This window comes from Sus scrofa, chromosome 9 (assembly GCF_054392235.1).
Source record: "Sus scrofa isolate SSC_HxYL_T2T_F1_AM1 chromosome 9, Sscrofa_HxYL_maternal_Yorkshire_Landrace_v2.0, whole genome shotgun sequence".
Lineage (NCBI taxonomy): Eukaryota > Metazoa > Chordata > Mammalia > Artiodactyla > Suidae > Sus > Sus scrofa.
Genome location: NC_139391.1, coordinates 42,318,946 through 42,342,275, shown reverse-complemented (window position 1 = coordinate 42,342,275; position 23,330 = coordinate 42,318,946). Strand labels below are relative to the sequence as shown.

Genomic DNA, 23,330 nt, shown 5'->3' with positions numbered 1-23,330 from the left:
GCGGGTTCGATCCCTGCCCTTGTTCAGTGGGTTAAGGATCCGGCGTTGCCGTGAGCTGTGGTGTAGGTTGCAGACGTGGCTCCGATCCTGCGTTGCTGTGGCTCTGGCATAGGCTGGCAGCTGCAGTTCCAATTCAACCCCTAGCCTGGGAACCTCCATATGCCGCAGGAGTGGCCCAAGAAATGGCAAAAAGACAAAAAAATAAAAATAAAAAAATTAAAATACTGCCTGAAAATGAAACCACCAGAGAAACACGGAACCAAGAGATAGTAAGGGAGAGACAAAGGCCTGCAAATGCTCTGGAAGCATCCAGAGGCAACAGTCCTCATCTTTCAACACTTTCTGTATCTTTCAATTGAGTCAATATGTTCTTTCCCACGCCTTCCTAGGCTAGTTTGAGGTAGATTTCTATCACCTGGTTAAAAAAAGTCCTAATAACAGGATTAAAACCATCAAAGGTTTTTTTATAACAGTCGCCTCTGCGAAAACAATTTGCTTTTTTCCAGAGAAGGAACAAAATATTGCCTTCTACTACAAACTTGGTGAATTCTATCAATAAAGTCAAAGGAACGATAAGAATTACTAAGGTATCATTCAGCATCACACTCCTGAGAATAAAAAATGTACAAGTCCCTGGAGTTCCCGTCCTGGCGCAACAGAAACGAATCCGACTAGGAACCATGAGGTTGCGGGTTTGATCTCTGGCCTCGTTCTGTGGGTTAAGGATCCAGCATTGCCGTGAGCTGTGGTGTAGGTTGCAGATGAGGCTTAAATTCGGCGTGCTGTGGTGTAGGCCGGGAGCAACAGCTCCGATTAGACCCCTAGCCTGGAAACCTCGAGCACAGCCCTAAAAAGACCAAAAAAAAAAGTACAAGTCAGTGATGAGAAATTTATAAAGCCAACCACAAGTTAGTGACAAACACAGAGTTACATCAGAAGGAATGGTTATATACACAATGGAATACTACTCAGCCATAAAAAGGAATGAAATAATGCCATTTGCAACAACATGGATGGAACTAGAGACTCTCATTCTGAATGAAGTAAGTTAGAAAGAGACAAATACCATATGATATCACTTATATCTGGAATCTAATATAAGGCACAAATGAACCTTTCCACAGAAAAGAAAATCATTGACTTGCAGAATAGACTTGTGGTTGCCAAGGGGGAGGGGGAGGGAGTGGGGTGGTTGGGGAGCTTGAGGTTAATAGAAACTATTGCCTTTGGAATGGATTAGAAATGAGATCCTGCTGTGTAGTGCTGGGAACTCTGTCTAGTCACTTATGATGGAGCATGATGTGCAAAAATAGAATGTATACATGTATGTGTAACTGGGTCACCATGCTGTACAGTAGAAAAAAAAATTGTATTGGGGAAATAAATAATAACAAAAAGAACGGTTGCCAAAATTCCCTTATCAAATGATACTGTCATCCAAACACAATGTTATCAGCATATAATCTGAATTGAAAGATGTGCTAGAACACATTTTGCTTTACAGTAGGTTGAGGTGATTGATATGTAGGGTATGAATAAGCTCTTGGCACCTGTACAGTGTTTATAAGAGACTCCAGCCCTTGATGATTTCTTGCTTTTGGTTTTCATTGGAGACTCATACTGCAGAGGGAGAATTTTCATACATATTTTGTGAGCTGTGGTGTGGATTGGAAAGGAGCATTGGAATTACTCCTAGCAGAGCCACAGCTATGGGTGCAGCAGGGCTTACACCTGAAGCCAATTCACATGCTGCTTTACCAACAGATAAGTTTTTTAATTTGCTTCCTAATGTTGACATAGTATGGAAGAAAATAAAGAATTTGAGTCATTAACAGCTACTGAACAACTGAGAGTATTTCCTTTTAGCATTTTGAGCAAAGAAATGACATGCTCTGGATTTCCACATTGATGTTTATTTGCTATGAAACAGGACACACATCCTGTGAAAACAAACACAGCATTAAATTTACCCCAAAACCATTTTAAAATGTTCAACTCAATAGCTTTAAGTATATTCATTTGTTCTTCAAGAGATATCTAGAACCCTCATCTTGCAACACCAAAACTCTACACCCACTAAACACTGATTTCCCTTCCCCTGCCCTTTATAACCACCATTTGTACTTTCTGTTTCTATGATTTTTGACTACTTTAGATACTTCATATGAGTAGAGTCATACAATATTTGTCCTTTTGTCACTGGTTCATTTTGCTTGGCATCATTTCCTTGAGGTTCATTCATGTTAGAGCATGTAACAGGATTTCGGTTTTTGTCTTGAGAGAGCCCTTATGTTTCATTGCATGTGTATACCATGTTTACTTTATTCACTTGTCGATGAGCATTTGTGTTGCTTCTACATCTTGATTTGTAAATAGTGCTACTGTGAACATTGAGATGCATGTATCTTTTCCAATTAAGAGTTTTCTCTGGATATGGGTCCAGGAGTGGGACTGCAGAATCATATGGTAACAGTTTTTTAAGGAACCGCCATACTATTCTTCACAGTGGCTGCACCAATTTACATTCCCACCAATGGTGTAGGAGGGTTCCTTTATCCCTGTAGCCCCTCCAGCATATTTTAGAAATTTCATTGGATGGAATTTCCATTGTGGCACAGCAGAAGCAAATCTGACTAGGAACTATAAGGTTGCAGGTTTGATCCCTGGCCTTGCTCAGTGGGTTAAGGATCCAGCATTGCCATGAGCTGTTGTGTAGATCATAGATGCAGCTCAGATCTGATATGGCTGTGGCATAGGGCTGCCAGCTGTAGCTCCAATTGCAATTGAACCCCTAGTTTGGAAACCTCTATATGCCATGGGTGTGGCCCTAAAAAGCAAAAAAAGAAAATTTTATTGGAGTATAGATGACTTTCGATGTTGTATTAGTTTCGGGTATACAGTAAAGTGAATGTTATTTATACAAGTCTATTTTTTTCCTGTATAAACACAGCATTTATTATTAGGAGTCATTCTAATGATGGCCATTCTGACTGGTGTGAGGTGATAAACCTCACTGTAGTTTTAATTTTCATTTCTCTATTTATTAGTGATGGGCATTCTTTGTGTGTGCCTGTTGGCCATCCATATATCTTCTTTGGAGAAATACTTGTTTAGGTCTTCTGCCCATTTTTTGATTGGATTTTTTATATTAAGTTATAGGAGCTGTATATATTTTAGAAATCAATCCCTTTTCAATCATTTCATTTGCAAATATTTTCTCCCAGTCTGTAGATTGTCTTTTCATCTTGCTTATGGTTTCCTTTGCTGTGTAAAAGCTTTCAAGTTTAATTAGGTTCCATTTATTTGTTTTTGTATTTATTTCCATTATTCTAGAATACAGATCAAAAAAAAAATAGTGCTACAATTTATGTCAAAGAATGCTCTGCTTATGTTTTCCTCTAGGAGTTTTATAGTATCTGGTCTTACATTTAGGTTTTTAATCCATTTTGAGTTTATTTTTTACATAAGGTGTTAAAAAATGTTCTAATTTCATTTTTTACATGTAGCTATCCAGTTTTCCCAAAATTGCTTATTGAAGAGACTGTCTTTTTCTCATTGTACATAGATTAGACCATAATTGGTGGGTTTATATCTGGGCTTTCTGGAGTTCCCGTCGTGGCGCAGTGGTTAACGAATCCGACTAGGAACCATGAGGTTGCGGGTTCGGTCCCTGCCCTTGCTCAGTGGGTTAACGATCCGGTGTTGCCGTGAGCTGTGGTGTAGGTTGCAGACGCAGCTCTGATCCCGTGTTGCTGTGGCTCTGGCGTAGGCCGGTGGCTACAGCTCCGATTCGACCCCTAGCCTGGGAACCTCCATATGCTGCGGGAGCGGCCCAAGAAATAGCAACAACAACAACAAAAAAGACAAAAGACCAAAAAATATATATATATATATATCTGGGCTTTCTGTCCTGTTCCATTGAACTATACATGTTTTTGTACTAGTACCATATTGTTTGGACTAATGTAGCTTTGTAGTATAGTCTGGAGTCTAGAAGGCTGATTCTTCCAGCTCTACTCTTCTTTCTCAAGATTGTTTTGGCTATTCAAGATCTTGTATTTTTATACAAATTTAATTTTTTTTTGTTCTAGTTCTGTGAAAAACACCTTGGTAATTCGATAGCAATTACATTGAATCTGTAGATTGCCTTGGGTAGTATGGTCATTTTAGCGATACTGATTCTTCAAATCCGAGAACACAGTATATATTTCCATCTATTTGTGTTATCTTCAATTTCTTTCATCAGGGTCTCACAGTTCTGTCAACATAGGTATTTTGCCTTTGGTAGGTTATTCCTAGATATTTTATTCTTTTCATGTGATGGTAAATGGGATTGTTTCCTTAATTTCTCTTTCTGATATTTTGTTGTTAGTATATAGAAATGCAGCAGATTTCTGTATGTTAATTTTGTATCCAGAAAATTTACCAAATTCACCGATGAACTCTAGAAGTTTTTTGGTAGTGTCTTTAGGATTCTCTATGTATATTATCATGTTATCTGCAAACAGTGACAGTTAATACTTCTTTTCCAATTTGGATTCCTTTTATTTATTTTCCTGCCCTGATTGCTATGGCTGGGACTTCCAAAACTATGCTGAATAAAAGCAGTGAGAGTGGACATCCTTGTATTGTTCCTGATCTTAGAGGAATTGATTTTAGCTTTTCACCATTGAGTATGATGTTAGCTATGGATATGTCATGAAAGACTTTTATTATGTTGAAATATGTCCCCTCTATATTTACTTTCTGAAGTTTTTTTTTCATAAAGTAATTTTGTTTTTAATTGTAATTAATTGTTATTTCCCCAATACATTTTTTTTCCTACCATACAGCATGGTGACCCAGTTACACGTACATGTATACATTCTTTTTTCTCACATTATCATGCTCCACCATAAGTGACTAGATGTAGTTCCCAGTGTTACACAGCAGGATCTCATTTTATCTTAAATGAGTATTGAATTTTATCAAAAGCTTTTTCTGCATCTATTGAGATGATACGGTTTTTATTATTCAATTGTTAACATGCTGTATCACATCAGTTGATTTGTGTATACTGAAAAATCTGGGAGTTCCAGTAGTGGCTCAGCAGAAACGAATCTGACTAGTATCCACGAGGTTGCTGGTTCCATCCTCAGTGAGTTAAGGATTCAGTGTTGCCCCGAGCTATGGTGTAGGTCACAGGCATGGCTCAGATCCCAAGTTGCTGTGGCTGTGGGGCAGGCCCGCAGCTGTAGCTCTGATTCAACTCCTAGCCTATGAACGTCCATATGCCACAGGTGTGGCCCTAAAAAGCGGGAGAAAAAAAAAAAATCCTTGCATCCCTGTGATAAATCTCACTTGATCATGATGTATGTTTCTTTTAATGTATTGTTGGATTCAGTTTGGTTTTCTAGTATTTTGTTGAGGATTTTTCTGCATCTATGTTCATCAGTGACATTCAAATGTAATTTTCTTTTTTTGTGTGATCTCTCTGGTTTTGGTATCAGGGTGATGATGGCCTCATAGAATGAACTTGGAAGTATTCTTCCTCTGCAATTTTTGTAACGGTTTCAGAAGGATAGGTGTTAAGTCTTCTCTAAATGTTTGGTAGAATTCACAGCGAAGCTATCTGGTCTTGGACTTTTGTTTATTGGGAGTTTTAAAATTACTGATTCAATTTCAGTACTGGTAATTGATCTCTTCATATTTTCTATTTCTTTCTGGTTAAGTCTTGCTCTCAAGACTGGCACCTTTCTAAGAATTTGTCCATTTCTTCCGGATGTCCATTTTATTGATGTATAGTTGCTTGTACTAGTCTCTTATGATACCTTATATTTCTGTGTTTGTAAATTTTAATTTTTTTCTCCATTTCTGATTTTGTTGCTTTGCTTAGCCCATTTTTAATCAGGTAATTTGTTGAGTCGTAGGGATTCCTTATATATTCTGGATATTAATTTTTATCAGATGTATGATTTGCAATTATTTTCTCCCATTCTGTAGGCTTTTTCATGTATTATTCTTTGACACACAGGAGTTTTTGGGTTTGGTGGTGTAGTCCCATTTATCTAGTTGTTTTATTTGTTGCCTGTATTTTTGGTGTTGTGCAAAGAAGTCACTGCCAAATCTAATGTCCTGAAGATTTCCCCCTAGGTTTTCTTTTAGAAGTTTAATAGTTCCAGGTCTTATGTTTTGGTCTTTAATCAGATTGAGTTAATTGTTTTATGTAGTGTTAAGGGTCCAAATTCATTCTTTTGTATGGGATATCCAGTTTTCCCAACACTATTTTTTGAGACTCTTCTTTCCCCACTGTGTAGGCTTGACAGCCTTGTCAAAAATCATCTGGCCAGATATGCAAAGGGTTATTTATAGGCTCTTTATCCTGTTCCATTTGCCTATATCTCTATCTTTATGCCAGTACCACTTAATTACTGTTGCTTTGTGGTATCATTTTATAATCAAGGCTGAGTCTTCCAACTTTGTTCTTTTTCATGATTATTTTACTCAAGGTCCTTGAGATTCCATATGATTTTTATGACTTCCTATTTATATAAAAATGCCTTTGGAATTTTCATAACTATTACATTTAGTCTGAAGATTGCTTTGGAAAGTATGATCATTTTGACAGTATTAAGCCTTCCAATCCATAAGTATGTGATACCTTTACACTATTTGTATCTTTGATTTTTTTCTAAAGATGTACACTCAAAAAATACTTTATGTGTAGAAGTCTTTAATCTCCTTAGTTTATTCCAAAGTATTTTATCATTTTTGATGCTATAGTAAATAGGATTGTTAATATTTTTACAGATTGGTCATTTTTTTGTGTGTATAAAAATGCAGCAGATTTTTTATTGAAGTAAAGTTGATTTACAATATTGTATTAGTTTCAGGTATATAGCAGAATGATTTGGTTATTTTCTTCTGATTGTATTCCCTTGTAGTTTATTATAAGATGTTGACGATACTTCCCTTTGCTATGCCATAAATCGTTGTTGCTTATCTATTTTATATATAGTAGTTTTTAGCTGTAATCCCATACTCCTAATTTGTCCCTCCCTCCCTTTCCCATTTGGTAACCTTAAGTTTGTTTTCTATGCCTGAATTCTGCTTCTGTTTTGTATATAGATTAATTTGTATTATTTTTTCAGATTACACATATAAGTGATATCATATAGTATTTGTCTTTCTCTGCCTTCATTAAGTGTAATATTCTCTAGGTTTATCCATGTTGCTGCAAATGGCAACATTGAATTCTTTTTTATTGCTGAGTAATATTCCATTGTATATATATCACATCTTCTTAATCCAATCATCTACTAATGGGAACTTGAGTTGTTTCCATGTCTTGGATATTGGAGATGGTGCTACTGTGAACACTGAGGTGCATGCATCTTTTCAAATTAGAGTTTTCATTTTCTTCTGGATATATATCCAGGTGTGGGATTGCTGGATCATAGGATAGCTCTATTTTTATTTTTTAAGGAATTTCCATACTGTTTTTCATAGTGGCTGCCCCAATTTACATTCCCATAAACAGTGTAGGAGGGTTCCCTTTTCTCCACAACTTCTCTGGCATTTATTATTTTTAGATTTCTTGATGATGGCCACTCTGACCAGTGTGAGGTGTGGTTTTGATTTTGAAATGAATGCAACTGATTTTTTGAGTGCTATTTGTGTGTTTATGCAACTTTGCTGAATTTGTTTTCATTTTAACAGGTGTTTTTGTAGAATCTTTTAAGATTTTCCAAATATAAGATAATGTCATCTGGAAATGTAGATAATTTTATTCTTTTTCCATTTTGAATGCCCTTTCTTTTTCTTACCTAATTGGTTCTGGCTATGACGTCCAGTGCTATGTTGAACAGTAGTAGCAAGAGTGTTCCAAATACTTGCCTTGTTCCTGATCCTAAAAGAAAAACTTTCAGTATTTCCATGTTGAATATAATATTAGTTGTGGGCTTTTCAAATACGGCTTAATTATGCTGCAGTAGTTTCCTTCTATTCCTAGTCTGTTGAATTTTTTTTATCATGAAACAGTGTTGAATTATGTCAAATGTTTTTCCTGCATTGATGGAGATAGTCATGTGGTTTTTGCCCTTCATTTTATCAGTGTGGTGCTTTATGTTGATTTTCATGTGTTGAACTATCCTTGTTTCCTGACATAAATGATATATGATCATGATATATGATCTTTTTAATGTGCAGTTGAATTTGGTTTGCTACTATTGTGTTGAGGATTTTTGCATCACTATTCATCAGGGATATTGACCTGTAATTTTGGGGTTTCCCCCACCCCCTTGTTATGTCTTTGTCTGATTTTGTTATATGGTAATGCTGGCTTCATAGAACACTCATAGGGAATGTTCCCTCCTCTTATATTCTTTGCAACAGTTTGAAAAGGATTGTATTCTTTTCTAAGTGTTTGGTAGGATTCTCCAGTAAAGCTATCTCATCCTGGGCTTTTCTTTGATTGGGAGGTTTCTGATTACTGCTCTCAGGATTTCTTTGTATGCTGTGTACCTGTAGGTCTGTTCAGATTTATTATTTCTTCATGATTAAGTCTTAGTAGGTTGTTTGTTTCTAGGAATTTATTTCTTCTAGGTTGTCCAGCTTGGCAAATGATTGTTTACGGCAATTGCTTATAATTCTTTTTATTTCTATAAAGCAGTTGTAATATTTCCTCTTTCCTTTCTAATTTCATCTGATTCTTCTCCTTTTTTTTTCTTAGTCTAGCTAGGCCTTTGCCATTTTTTTTTTACCTTTTCCAAAAAAACCAAATGTCACTTTTGTTGAGTTTGCCATTTCCCTCTTTCATTTATCTCTGCTCTAATCTTCATGCTTTTCTTTCTTCTACTGATGTTAAGTTTATACTTTAGTTTGACTTAGGGTTTAGTTTATTGATTTGAGAACTTTTTTTAAATGTAAGCATTTACCACTATAACCTTCCCTCTTAGCACTGCTTTCATTGTATCCCATAAGGTTTGTTATGTTTTCATTTTCATTTGCCTCCAAATATTTTCCAAATCCCCTTGTGATTTCTTCTTTGACCCATTGATTGAATGCATTACTTAATTTCCACATATTTGTAGCTTTTCCTGTTTTTCTTTTGTTGTTACTGATTTCTAGTTTCATTCCATTGTGCATGCACGAATTTTTGAAAGAGGCTTGATAATACCAGTAAAGAACTTCTTTACCATTTCAAATGGCCTGCTCATGTCTTCCATATTAGCAACATATTAAATACCTATAATAATCTGAAGTTTCACTTGAGGCCAAAGCATTATGAGAGAGCAGGATTTCTTTAAAAGACTGTATCAGAAGAATATGGCTTAAAAGTCAAGTTTGACACTTAGCAACCCTTGATGATTTTTTTTTTTTTACTCATCATAAAAAAATCATAAAATATCATTGGTCTCATTTTAAAAACACATTCAAATACACACACACAAGAAAAAACCCTCTCCAGAAACAAATGAAAACAAATATTGTGCTGTCAGTATAGTGTCACTAGCCACATGTGGCTACTGAACACTTGAAATGTGATTAGTGCAACCAAGGAAATGATTTTTAATTTAAACAGCCATACTAATGGCAATAATATTATTCAGTGACTAATGGCATAATATTACACAGTGCAGCTTTAGAACAAGAGAATAGATCCTCATTATTCTATGCTGATCATGTTTATTTTTTATTTTTTAATGATTTTTATTTTTTCCATTATAATTGGTTTATAGTATTCTGTCAATTTCTACTGTACAACAGAGCAACCTAGTCACACATATATATACATTCTTTTTCTCACATTATCCTCCATCATGTTCCATCGTAAGTGACTAGATACAATTCTCTGTGCTATATAGCAGGATCTCATTGCTTGTCCACTCCAGATGCAATAGTTTGCATCTATTAACCCCAGACACCCAGTCCATCCCACTCCCTCCCCCTCCCTTTTGGCAACCACAAGTTTGTTCTCCAAGTCCAGGAGTTTTTCTCTGTGGAAAGGTTCATTTGTGTCATCTATTAGATTTCCAGATATAAGTAACATCACATGGTATCTGTCTTTCTGTCCTCACTTAGTATGGGAGTCTCTAGTTCCATCCATGTTGCTGCAAATGACATTATTTTGTTAAAGAGATAAGGTAGAAGGCATATTGTAGAATGATTCACACTTCAATGCAATCAGAGAAGAGTAATGGTAGCAAAACTAGAAACTTTATCATCTTAGAACTGGGTTAAATGAACTTAAGGTATCTTTGGTGGGAAAATGATAGCTCATGTAAGCATTTAAGAGTGAAAGGATTGAAAGAATAATGAGATTCATTTTTGAAAGTTTCTTCCATGAAGAATTAGGACCAAATGAAGAGAATTCTAATGTATGTTCCCTTATTTAGAGGAGCCTGGTCCTAAGCTGTCTTCTGGCCTTTGTGCTGATGTTACAGCATTATAATTTCACTTCCTCTGCCTAAGAAACTCAGTCCAATCAAAGAAATCATCCTTGAGTAACAATATTTCTACTCTTGCAACCACAAGTATATTAGTGGAAAAGGAGGAAACTTTTATTCTGAGAGGACAATTTAGAGACAAAACTTATCAAGTCATTGGAGGTCCTCTGGAGGGGACCTCACATTCATACTTTTAGGGTCAGCAAGAACCAGGGCTGTAGGGTCTGTACTTTGACATAATATTAAGTTGGTTTCTCTCAGTGAGTTGTGGGTTTGGGACTATGATCCCTGATTCCTACTGGAATCTAAAGAACAACTGGATACCAAATTCTATATAATTTTCTAAAGCAAATAAAACTGCTATTATGATCCCACTAAGTTTTCTCCTATACTTCACATTTTCTCTGAACTTGAATCATTTAGACAGCTCCTTTCTAGGCCATACGGTTCTTAAACTATGAATGATGCGGTTTTGTTGCTCTGTCTTCATACTTGGCACTGGAAACAAATCTAGATTTGGTTTCCTCTTCATAGCAGCATTATTCACAATATACAAAAGGTGGAAACAACCCAAGTGTCCATCAATAGATGATGAATGGATAAGCAAAATGTGGCATCTACATGCAATGAAATATTATTCAGCTGTTAAAAAGGAAGGACATCCTAATGTATGCTATAACATGGATAGATCTTAAAAACATTATACTAAGTGAAATAAGCTAGTACAAAGGACAAATACTATATAATCCTCTTCTGTGAGCTACCTAGAATACTCTAATTCATAGAGACAGAAAGTAGAAAAGTGGTTGCTGGGGACTGAGTATGAGGGGAAAGGGGGAATGGGTGGTTTAAGGGATATGAAGTTTCTATTTTGGATGACAAAAAATTCTGGCACTAGATCATGATAGTGGTTGCACAATACTATGAATGTCGTTAATGCCACTGAATTATACTCTTAAGTAGTGTAAGTTGTAAATTTTATGTATAGTTTAACAATATTTTTAAAAGTTTTGTTGTCTCTTACCTCAGATTCATTCAACTATCCTTGCAGTATAAGTGAGGTCATCTAGAGAGAATGGTTGATACTGTTTTCTGTATTTTTCCTCTAGCAAATGTAATTTAAGAACATGTTAATCTGATTTCTAATCACATGATCAGGTGGATGGATGTTATTAGTGTCATATGCAATAGTCATGTCCCAGGCATCAATAATACCCACGTTGAGATCCACGAAAATATCCCTTATGATAAGATTCTGAATATAACCATGAAAATCACTGAATATCTCTGCATTTTGAGACATGTCCCTAGTGTTTTCAGTTTTCAGTATCACTTTGGTCTCCGGGCTTCTTAGGAAGAGACGTTCAATGGCCTTTTGAATATTGATGGCCCTACGGGCAAAAAGGTTGATGGGGAAGGGTCTGAAATGCTGACCAATGGTAATGACAATGACTGTGTCACTGTCTCCAGCTATCCGGTCAATTTCCCGTGGGATATAGTTGTCAACCTTCACTGAGTACCGAGATTTGGTAACGATCGGATGACTGTGCTTTTTCCACTGAATCAAAGTATGTCTTTCGGCATCCAGAAGCATATGTGTTTCAAAGGCCCCAGCTCCATGAAGATCAAAATATTTTAAGGCTGATGGAAAACAAATCAATAAATCTTTTAACAAAAAGAAAAGGATGTTATTTTTAAATGCACAAATTTGTAAAATTCTAACCAAGATCCCTTCTAAGAGCATCGCTGCTTAGGGGAAGAAGAGAACTTGACCAGCTGCATTAAAGCCATCACAAAGTTTTGAACTTATTATCAGCATAGAGAAAGAGGAAGAAAAATGTTAGTATTTGTGAACAAAGAAATTAACTTTGCAGTAAAAGTGCCAATCCAAATATTAGGCGAATTTTAAAAAATAATAAACATCAGAAAAGGAAAGCAAAGAATTAACAGCATTGTGAAAATAACCACTGAAGGCAACTATAGTTTCAAAATAAAAATAAAATATGTACTTTTCACCACTTTTTGTAAGTAGTAAATCCACTGACGCAGGGTTGAATCTCCCATGAGGTAAATAAGTTTTCTCTTCAAGCAGTTATTTATATTTTTTGATTCATTTAACTCGATCTGTTTGCAAAATGCTGCAATCCACCTTTTTTCCATGGTGTAGCCACTGGGGAAAGGAGTCTTCATGCCAAGCTGACATTTTGTTTCTATGTTCTTACTCTCTGGTAATAAAAATTCCCACAGTAAGCAATTTTTATTATCACAAATTATTTCAGGAAATTTCGTGGCACAGTGAAAACGAATCCAACTAGGAACCAGGAGGTCACAGGTTCGATCCCTGGCCTCGCTCAGTGGGTTAAGGATCCAGCGTTGTTGTGAGCTGTGGTGTAGGTCACAGACGTAGCTCAGGTTTGGCGTGGCTGTGGTGTAGGCTGGTGGATACAGCTCCAATTAGACCCCTAGCCTGGGAACCTCCATATGCCAAGGGCCCTAAAAAGCAAAAAAAAAAAAAGTCCTCGCTTTCTTCCTCTTTTTCTTCTTTTCACTCTATCCTTTATCTCTGCCCCCCTCTCTTCCACAGATATTTAATCACAAATTCCTAATTTATCCACCCGCCATCCCCCAGCCATGACCACTTTCCCTTTTGGAAATATGTTTGCTTCCACACCACTCTGTGTAAAATAGATAACCAACAAGGACCTACAGTTGAGCACAGGGAGCTACACAATACTTTTTTTAATGGCTACACCCACAGCATATGGAAGTTCCTGGGCCAGGGAATGAATCCGAGCCACAGCAGCTACAACTGTGGCAATGCCAGATCCTTTAACCCATTGCGCCAGGCCAGGGATTGAACTCAAGCCTTCACAGTGACCTGAGCCACTGCAGTCAGATTTTTTTTTTTTCATTTTCTTAACCCACTGCACCACAGCAGGAACTCCTGTACTCAATATTTTGTAATAACCTAAAAGGGAAAAGAATCTGGGGGGAAAAAAAAAGATATATATATGTGAATTAACATTTTGCTATACACCTGAAACTAAAATATGGTAACTACAATTAAAAACTATTTTAAAAAGGGCATGAGTTAAAAGTTTCCACTTTTGAATAATCTCACTAATGAATGGTATTTCCTAGAGTGGGAAGATAATTTCCTTGTGCATTTGCAATGTTTCCCTAAGACCATGCGGTTGTGAGACAGCAAACCAAATCAGGAAGAAATGCATGGCAGTGAAAGAGCAGAGCTCAGTGCCCAGCTGACCATCACATCCATGACATGGCCAGGCAGAAGTGTGAATCTCCTCCTCCTCAAGCTAATTATCCACATTCTCAAAATTAGAAATTGGTGTTAGCCGTTGTTTATTTTGAAGGTAACAGAATCACATCCTCTAGTTAATAGGAAAACCCCACAATTATTTTTGGTTGTGCCCAGAACTGAACTTAATATTCTGTGTGGTCTGATTAGTGCAGAGGAACACTTCCACCTTATTTTTTTGCCTTTTCTTTTTCTTTTTTTTTTTTTTCTTTTCTTTTTTTTAGGGCCACGCTTGTGGCATATGGAGGTTCCCAGGCTACAGGTCTAATCAGAGCTGTAGCCACTGGCCTACAGCCACATCAGATCCAAGCCACATCTTCAGCCTACACCACGGTCACAGCAATGCTGGATCCTTAACCCACTGAGCTAAGCAAGGTCAGGGAGTGAACCGGCCTCCTGGATGTCAGATTCATTTCGCTGAGCCACAACAGGAACTCCCTCCATCTTACTCTGAATATTCCACTTTGAAAACGGCCTAAGCTGTATTCACTGATTCGTATCAAGCTTTCCATCCATGTATGAGTTGTTGTTGGGATTTGGGGTATATCTTTAGGGACCTAAGTTTATCCATGTTGAATTATACAAGGTTTATAGATGACTCCAAAAAATAAGTCTGGCACTATCTTCTAAGAAACTGCCTGACTTTACTAGAGAGGACTGTTGAGGCAAGAGGGAAACCACTGAGATGTTAGGAGGATTCAAGTGGCCTCAAAGGTCAGAGATGTTTCTTGGTGTAAAAGTTAGGTATGGATGATGGTTGCCATGGCAGAGAAGGGATCTGTCTTCCCCAAAGACTGAATCTGAGGCCTGGGGTCATTGTTTCTTTGTATCTGTTTCCCACAGTATTTGGCCAAGATCTTTGCCTATAGTAGGTCCTCAACAAACATTTTCTAAATACATGAGAAAAAGGCAGTGGGTAAACATATAGTCCATAGACTGTTAAAATGGAAGTAATTTACTTTTCTGAAATTCACTTTAATTCCAGTTATAGCAGAAACATCACTTTTATGAGTGAGACGGCTTTGTATTGACCACTGAAGTTTATATGATAAAACTGAAAAAAAAATGCACAGAAATTGCAATTCATAGAAATTTAACTGAGATGATGTAGCTGAAAGAGAGATTAGAAACCACCAAAGAAATTTCCTAGCTCTGTAGTTCATCAGAGACACTTTCACAAGTACCCAATTATTTGGCTTTTCAGGGATAAATCCCAAGTTGAAATACAAATAACCTGTACATTTGGAGAGTAGGCAGCTGAAATGAAGGGTTGCCTAGCCTTTTATATCCGACTCGAAGATGAAAATTGGTTTAAATTGATATGAAAATAATTTCCAAGGATGAAACCCCTTCTGCAAAACCCAAGATGATGAATACTGTTTGTCCCAGGAAATGAAAGATTAAAATGGTTACTGAGCAAGAAATATTTCTTAAAGTAAGAATGTCCTTTAAATGGATAAATTATAAACACAACAGACTTACTGTTACATGGTAAGACCTTGATGGAGGTAAAGTTCTTCATTATTTCAACCCCCATGTTGACCCTTCAAGAAATGAGAAAATAAATTAGCCTGACAGCTGTCCAGACATCAGAGGAAGAATGAATCACAGGGGACTTTGAGGAATTAAAGCACTCTCAATGCTCTGCAAATGCCTTTTTACTTTATTTTGATATATTTTAGATATTCTAGGGGAAGTAAATGGGCCGTGATTCTAGAAAACGGTTCTCTCCTAATGACAGTGATCCAGAGACCCTGAGAGAGTCACTCACCTTCCACGTACAGTTAATCAAATCGATATCTCTTTGATTTGACCTTCTAAATGGTTTTCTCCCATATGCCATCTTCTCCACCTTTACCTCTCAGGCCTTCATCACCATGCCCCAGGCCAGTCCTTCTCCAGGTTGAGTGTGCCTTAGAACCAGTGCTCAGCTTCATTCCCACTGTTTCTGATTCAAGAGTTGAAGGGCGCTTGAAGCAATACCTGTACTTCTGGGTTCATAGCAGCATGATTCACAATAACTTGATATGGAAACAACCTAAGCGTCCATCAATGGATGAATGGATAAAGAATAAGGTGGTTTATAGAGACAGTGACCATTACTCAGCCTTAAGAAAGAAAAGCCTGCCATTTGCAACAGTGCAGATGAACCTAGAGGATGTTTTGCTAATGAGACAAGCCAGATACAGAAAGACAGATATTGCTCGACCTCACTTTTCTGTGGAATCTAAAACAGTTGAACTCGGGAGTTCCCATTGTGGATCAGCGAGGTAAGGACCTGCTGTAGGCACCATGAGGATGCGGGTTCGATCCCTGGCCTTGCTCAGTGTGAGTTAAGGCTCTGGCTTTGCTGTAAATAGCAGTGTAGTTTGCAGATCAGCCTGGATCTGGCATTGCTGTGGCTGTGGTGTAGACTGCAGCTGCAGCTCCGATTTGACTCCTAGCCTGGGAACTTCCATATGCCACACGTGCAGCCAAAAAAATAAATATAAATAAAACACAATAAAAAAAAAAGTCAAACTCCTAGAAACAGAGGACAATGGTGGTTGCCAAGAGTTGAGGTTTGGGGAAATGGAGAGTTGTTGGTTAAAGGGTACAAACTTTCAGCTATAAGATGACTAAGTTCTGGGGATCTAATATACAGCATAGTGAGTATAGTTAGCAGATTTCAAGTATACAGTAATTATTACTAAGAAAACAGATATTAAATGTTCTCACCATACGCTGAAAAATGCAAACTATGAAGTTGATGAATAATGTTAATCAGCTGGATTATGGCAATTGTCTTACAATGTATATGTGTATAAAAACCTCACATTGTCCACCTTAAATATATACAGCTTTTGTTTGTCGATTATACCTCAATAAAGCTGGAAAAAGTTAGTTTTCGGGTGGGGTTTACAAATTTGGATTTCTAGTAAGCTCTCAAGTGATATGGAGGCAGCCAATATAAGAACGATACTTTGAAAACTATGTCCTATGTTGTTACAATACTGTCTGTCCCTTTGGTTTATCCCAGCTAGATACATCCTCTATGCTCTCTGTTTGATTCCCCTACAAAAAAATCTTGCCGTGACTTTCCATCATCAATCCACAGGATAAGGACAAGCTCCTTAACTGGCATAACATCTTCTATGAGTGTCTACTTCTCCACTCTCAACCTCCGTGCACTCTCCTCCTTCATGAATCCCCCAGGAGTCTACTTTCTGTTCTCTTATCTCCTTGAGACAAGAACTTAGGTCAATCTTTTCCACTATAATATTTTGAGGGACTGGTACAGTGAGTGTCAAAGAAGGATGTCCAACCCCAGAGCCACAGAGACCTCCAGGAGGGGCAAAGGATATATTTTCCAAAATGAGAAGGACTGCCTGAATCCCAAGAAAGGGAATTTCTTTTTAGATTAAGTGAAAAATGTTTCCCATATCAAGGGTGCTAGAGGTCTGGAAAGCAGAGGGGCTGGGGTGTCTGGACAGTGATAGCTTCATAAAGCATTAGATTCCTGGGAGACAGTGCTATAGCCCACTGACTTTAGAATAAGATATATTGGGATTCCAGTTCTGACTCTGCAACTGGTTCCAGATGCAACCTGCAGTGGCCCAGATATTTAATGTCTGTGCTTAAATTCCACAAAGGTGAAATGGGCATAGTGATGGTCTCTCCAGAATATCTTACTGAGGATCCTTTCAGACCTATCTTTGGCACAAATTAAAATCTGTCCCACTGGGAAACTTGAACTTTTGCCCAAGTTTGAAACTTTTATTCCCCCTCATCTCTTCCAGGTAAGGTTGAAGTTGACAAAAGAGAACAGTACCTGGCTACCTTGTTTGTAACTTCGGTTATCAAAGCCAAACTTAGAGTGGGAAATTAAAATTAGGATTAAAAATATATATTCATGGTCTGAAGGCATTCATTTCAATGTGTCTCGTCTAGTATTGAGTGTGTGTATTACATTGCAGAAGGAGTCGTAACATTAGAAACAGAAGAGACAGAATCATCAATAACTATGTTGCCTATATGATTTCTTTTTATGTGATAACACCTTGTTTATTTTCCAATCATAACTATTAATAAAATTTTTTAAAAGACTTTTTATTAACTCTGCAGAAGTGAGTATTTGAGGAGGTAGCATCTGATTCTGCAACCAGGGTTAAGAGAGAGCACTCTGGTGGGAAAATGTATTTTACTGTGTGACAAATGGAAGAGAGACAGGCTTAGTCCTTGGAATTGTGGGAAAGAAAGATGTCATAGAACCTGTCTTGGATCTAAGAAGGGGCCCTGGAGCTTAGTGATGGAAGGACCCATGAGAGTTCTTCAACCAGGAATCACCTATGAAGTCAACTACTCCTTGTACGTGCACTAAATCACCCATGAGAAGATTCAAATCTCTACTCCATGCAGTGGGGGAAAGAATAAACATCTTGAAGAGTGCAGGAGGTCCAGGAATTAAATGTTCTTTGGGAGTCAGGCAGATTATTGTCATGAACGTAGCCCCGTGGAGAAGCATGACTGGACCCAAAAATACTGATCTGCTGATCTGCCAGATCAGGGACTTAGCATTTCCTGAGAGTAGCAAGGAGAGCTCCTCCAACCCAGGCTGCAATGAGGACCATTTCAAGAGGGAGCCAGATGTGGCCAAGAGGGAATAAGGAAATCAGCACAGATATTTTCTGCCCACAGAGTGAGACATTGTTCTGAGATCTTCATTTCTGTGTCTCCATGGTTATGTTTCCTTTAGTAACATATTTGTTTGAAAAAGTCCAGCCTCTTTTGGATAAGGATAAATGGATTGTTTCATACTTTGACCAGGAAAACAAAAAGAAGTAAAGGTGACATAGGTGTGGAAGGGAAATTTTATAGCCATGTCAGGCTGGGTGTATCCTCCACCTTTCCCTATGTCATTATAATGTTTGAGTTGGATTTGAACTTGAATTTCTAGGCTTTAGGCTATCCAGCTTGCTCTTCTGAACCCATATTGGAAAACCAAGGCCTTTCTACAGTAGCATTTACTCAATTATGGAACAAAGAACCTGGCCCATTAAATAACTCCTCCATAGTCATACAATTTGGGGATATATTTTGTGCTCAATCCCACTGGAAGGAATAGATACTAAAGTCAATGAGGTCTGATGCAAAGAAACCTTTCCCAGATTGCATATACTTATTCATTCATCCAACTGTTGAGAACTTTCTACATGTTAGCCATTGTACTAGTCCTGTGAGACAACATGGTGGCCCCCAAACTTCCTATCATATGCAGATGGCCTTTAAGGCTCTGACCTTTTTTTTTTCCCCTCATTGCATTCCATGCCAGCTTCACTGGCCCCCTCAGGATTCCTGGAACATTCCAGCATGCTGTTGCTTCAAGTCCCTTCTTGGAAATAGTATTCCTCCCAAAATTCACATGGCTCACTTCACTCAGGTTCTAGCAACCTACCTTCAGGTTGGTGTTCAAGACAGGCCTTAGCTGACCATTCTTTTAAAATAGCATCCAGTATTACAGTCAAAATCTCTTATGTTGATGACTTCAGGTTACAAATTATTTGTTTGTTTGTTGTCCTTCTACCCATTCGAATGTTGAATTCTCAACACCTGGAGCTCTGTCTGGAGTATAGAAGGTGCTAACTATTTATAAATTGAATGAATGGTGAAAAAAGTTATTGCCTCACAGAGCTTATAATTTAGCAAAGGGTATAAAATACACACTTGAAATTTAAAAGTGTAATGAGTACTATGATTGGGAAAGAATAGAATGGGATGAAAGAAAATGGGACTGGCATTTTACCCAGACTTAGAGGAAATGATGTTTAGATGAAGCCTTGTGAAATGCCTGAGTTGAGAGAGAGCATGCATGGTCCATTTGTGAAACAAAAGAATTCAATTGACAGAGAGTAGAGCAGCATAAAAGTGAGATAAGAGACTCCAGGACTAGGCAAGCCCTTGTTAACATATTAAAGAGTTTGTATTTTATCCTTAGAGCAATGGAATCACATGAAGGGTTTTAAGCAAGGAAAAGTAAAAATCTATATTTTAGAAACATTAGTCTGGGTGCAGTATGGATAGATTGAAGGAAACAGGCTGTGAGCAAGGAAACCATCTCTGGAGATTGTTGCAATAATTGAAGTATGATGAGAGTTTATACAAGGATAGAGTCAACAGCAATAGGGTGAAATGGCTGGGTTCAGGAGATATTGGGGAGGTACAATTCACAGGATCTGGTGGTTCATTTGATATAAATGGTAAGGTAGACTATCCACTCCCCCTGGTTTGTTTTTTGTTTGTTTGTTTATTTTTCATAGCATCTATTAATCTATAGGATTGGAATACACTGTAGAAAATAGTGGTCTATAGAAAATTACTGAATCTGGAAGTACTATGAACCACAGAGAACTAGAGACCTTAAATTGCTTCATTGATATAGTCCTTTCAGCACATAGGAGTATATGGGGAGGTAAGTATATTGATATATATAGGAATACCAATATATAGGAGTATACTGGTATACTCCTTTCAGCAAATAGTTCAGGACAAATAAAACCACAGCTGTCGAGGTGACCTGTAGGGGGCTCTGTGAATGTTTCCATCTGAAATGACTCAACCTAGTCAACCTTCATTGACCTAAGGGAAAAGTTATTAAGAAAAGTTATTAGGTAGAGGTTGGTCTGAACATAAGTCCCCCTCTTTGTATCAATACTTCTATTTACCTTTGGAAAAGGCTCCATTCTTCCTTTGTAAGGTAGGAAATGTTTGCATTCCTGGTGGTCATATGAGTCAGTGCCTCACAGGGAACATGTGGTGGTCTCACACAGTAGAAGGCTTCCCGGTCACGATGGTCCAAGTACTTGCACAGTTCAGCATTTACATGTAGGGTGAGACCACATTTAGAGGGGACCCAAGAGGAGCCATGGGCAAAGTAGCCTGTGAAGATCACCTTGTCATAGCCTTGGTTCCTTGCCCTCCAGAGAGCTGACACCCCTTCACTGGGGTGGATGAGCAGGAGAGACAGAGACACCTGGCCCTCCCGGAACAGAGTGAAGCTGACAAGGTAGGTGCCATTGTTGAGGTCGCTCACCTTTCCCGAGGCGCCTGCCTGCAGGGCTGGGGAGGACATCCTGGCCCTCAGGAAATCCCCGCCATATGGCTTCCTGCGTCCCAAGTGGTCCCTCACCTCCAGCAGGACGTCCAGCTGATCCCCCTTGCAGTATGTGTCCTTAGGGTTGAGGATGGTGGCTGTGCTGTGTGTGGCGCTGGTGGTGGAGGTCACGTGGGTGAAGGGTCTGGGTGGGAACAGTTGGTCTAATTTCTCCCTGATTCCCTCTATTCTCAACTCCATCTCTATTGGTGAAATTTCTGAATTCAGTGGTTCTTCCTGGTAGTAGGACTTTCTGAAGATGTTCCAATAATTCAGAGAGATAGGTTTTCTCAAACTGGAAAAAAACTGAAGTACTGAAGATAAGGGATATATTAGCAGCAAAAATATGGCTTCCTTTTCAATATAAAATTATTATGGTTTATTTTACACATACTTGAGTTGAAGTAATCATATCAAAAACAGATTCTAGCTAGATTTTAGTTTTAGAATCACAGAATGGATTTCCATGAAATGTGACTTCTGTTGCCAGCTGATAATTTCTTTTGGAAGTCACTGGCTTAAAAATTAACTATATGAAATAATTATATGCTATTTAATAATTGGATTTTTAAATGTTTCCTTTTGCTGTCTCCTCACTTGACTTTATTTTTCTCTGTAAAATTGTATAGCCATATTATAGGCAATATGAAAAACAGCACATTTTTTAAAAATGATTCTTCCTAAGCTTTGCTATCTTTATAGGATATTTTTTAATTATTATGTCTACTCTTTTTCCTTCTATGAGTGTATTTTATCTACTTGTAATTATACTAAAAATATAGTTCTAATTAAATCTAAACATATAAAATAGATAACCAACAAGAACCTGCTGTATAGCACAAGGAACTATACTCAGTATTTTATAACAGCCTCTACAGGAAGAGAATCTGAAGAAGAATATATACACACACACATACATATATGAATTGAATTTATATATACATATATAGGAATCACTGTGCTGTATACCTGAAACTGGCATGATATTGTAAATCAACTATATTTCAATAAAAATCCAAAAAATAAAATTAATAATTTAAAATAGCAAAACAAATAATGTTATTTTTTGCACCCAATACCACATTTTACAAACATTTTAATACTGTCATATAATTTTCATGATCATTTTTAAATGGCTGCATAATAGTCCATCAAGAGGATATAACAAGTTGTGTGGCCAATAATATTGCACAGTTGAATTATTGCTATTCATTTCCATTTTATATCACATTTGGATAATTCCCAGCTTTTCATATACATAGGATTACTTCCTTATGATGGATTCCTAGGGATGGAAGTATTAGATCATATATTTTTGAATTAAGTAATCAATCAAAGAACATAACCAATTTTATTCTTTTTGACAGTCAAATACATTCTTAGGAGTTTACGTTTTCAATATGTATAACTACCTGTAATGCCATACCAGTGTCTCATCTGTCATTGCAGCAAAGTTATATGTAAAAAGTTATAGGAGTTCCCGTTGTGGCACAGGAGAAATGAATCTGATTAGCATCCATGAGGATGTGGGTTCAATCCCTGGCCTCACTCAGTGGGTCAGTGACTTAGCGTTGCCCTGAGCTATGTATGGTGTGGGTCACAGACGCGTCTTGGATTCCATGTGGCTGTGGCCTAGGCCGGCACCTGCAGCTCTGATTCGACTCTTAGCCTGGGAACTTCCATATGCCGAGGGCATGGCCCTAAAAAAAAAAAAAAAAAAAAAAAAAAGCAAAAAATAAAAAGTTATATATAGAGCTCCTAACAAAAGTATTGAGAGAAATAGTCAAGTGAAAAATTTGTTTAGCAGACAATACATGCCAAGTATTCACCTGGACAATAAGGTAACTGGAGGAAATATTACCACCAATTTAAGTCTGTTCAGGTCCCAAGAATCTCCCAAGCCCTGTGGAGATACATTCAGCCGTGGCCTAAAATGACATGGGTGAAACCAGGGTTGGAAACCTACCAGTTTTTTTTCTTAATTGGCTTGTTTGTGTTTTGCTTTGTTGTGTTTAAGTCAACTGCTATTTAATATGTATACAGAAAGGCTTGAAGCCCAGGTGAACTATTTCCTCTGTCATGACTATAGTCAGACTTTTCTAGGTTGGGGGAAGGGCTAAATTCAGAGAATTAGATTAACATGTATGCTACTATATATAAAATAGATAACCAACAAGGACCTACTGTATAGCACAGGGAATTATACCCAGTATTTTCTAATAACCTACAAGGAAAAGAATCTGAAAGAGAATATATTTATATATTCTATATATACACAGAAGTACACATACATATATATGTATGTATATCTGAATGACAGTGCTATACACCTTAACACAATATTGTAAATCAACTGTACTTCAATCAAAATTTTTTGTTTTATTGAAGTATGGTTAGTTTACAAGGTTAGTTTTTGCTGTATAACAAAGTGACCCAGTCATCCATCTACACATAC

General features: G+C 37.4%; 1 protein-coding gene and 1 long non-coding RNA gene across 22 annotated transcripts in view; one reads left to right on the top strand and one right to left on the bottom strand.

Moving 5' to 3' along the window:
* The window catches only part of LOC146399864 (uncharacterized), a 112,858-nt gene that overhangs the window by 14,180 nt on the left and 75,348 nt on the right, over window positions 1-23,330 (top strand). The window lies entirely within an intron of this gene.
* Window positions 9,650-23,330, bottom strand: part of LOC100524387 (NXPE family member 2) — a 40,604-nt gene continuing 26,923 nt past the window's right edge. For 5 of the 21 annotated variants that reach the window (XM_084976111.1, XM_084976110.1, XM_084976108.1 and 2 more), the window contains exons 6-9: window positions 20,448-21,181; window positions 15,229-15,290; window positions 12,437-12,652; window positions 9,650-12,068 (exon numbers count right to left, since the gene is read on the bottom strand). In XM_084976111.1, the coding sequence (XP_084832237.1) occupies window positions 11,533-12,068; window positions 12,437-12,652; window positions 15,229-15,290; window positions 20,448-21,181 (1,548 nt within the window). In that variant the 3' untranslated portion in view covers window positions 9,650-11,532. Of the gene's footprint in view, window positions 12,069-12,436; window positions 12,653-15,228; window positions 15,291-20,447; window positions 21,190-22,704; window positions 22,804-23,330 lie in introns of all 21 variants that reach the window. The other 16 variants (XM_084976115.1, XM_084976112.1, XM_084976116.1 and 13 more) reach the window with 7 other exon arrangements.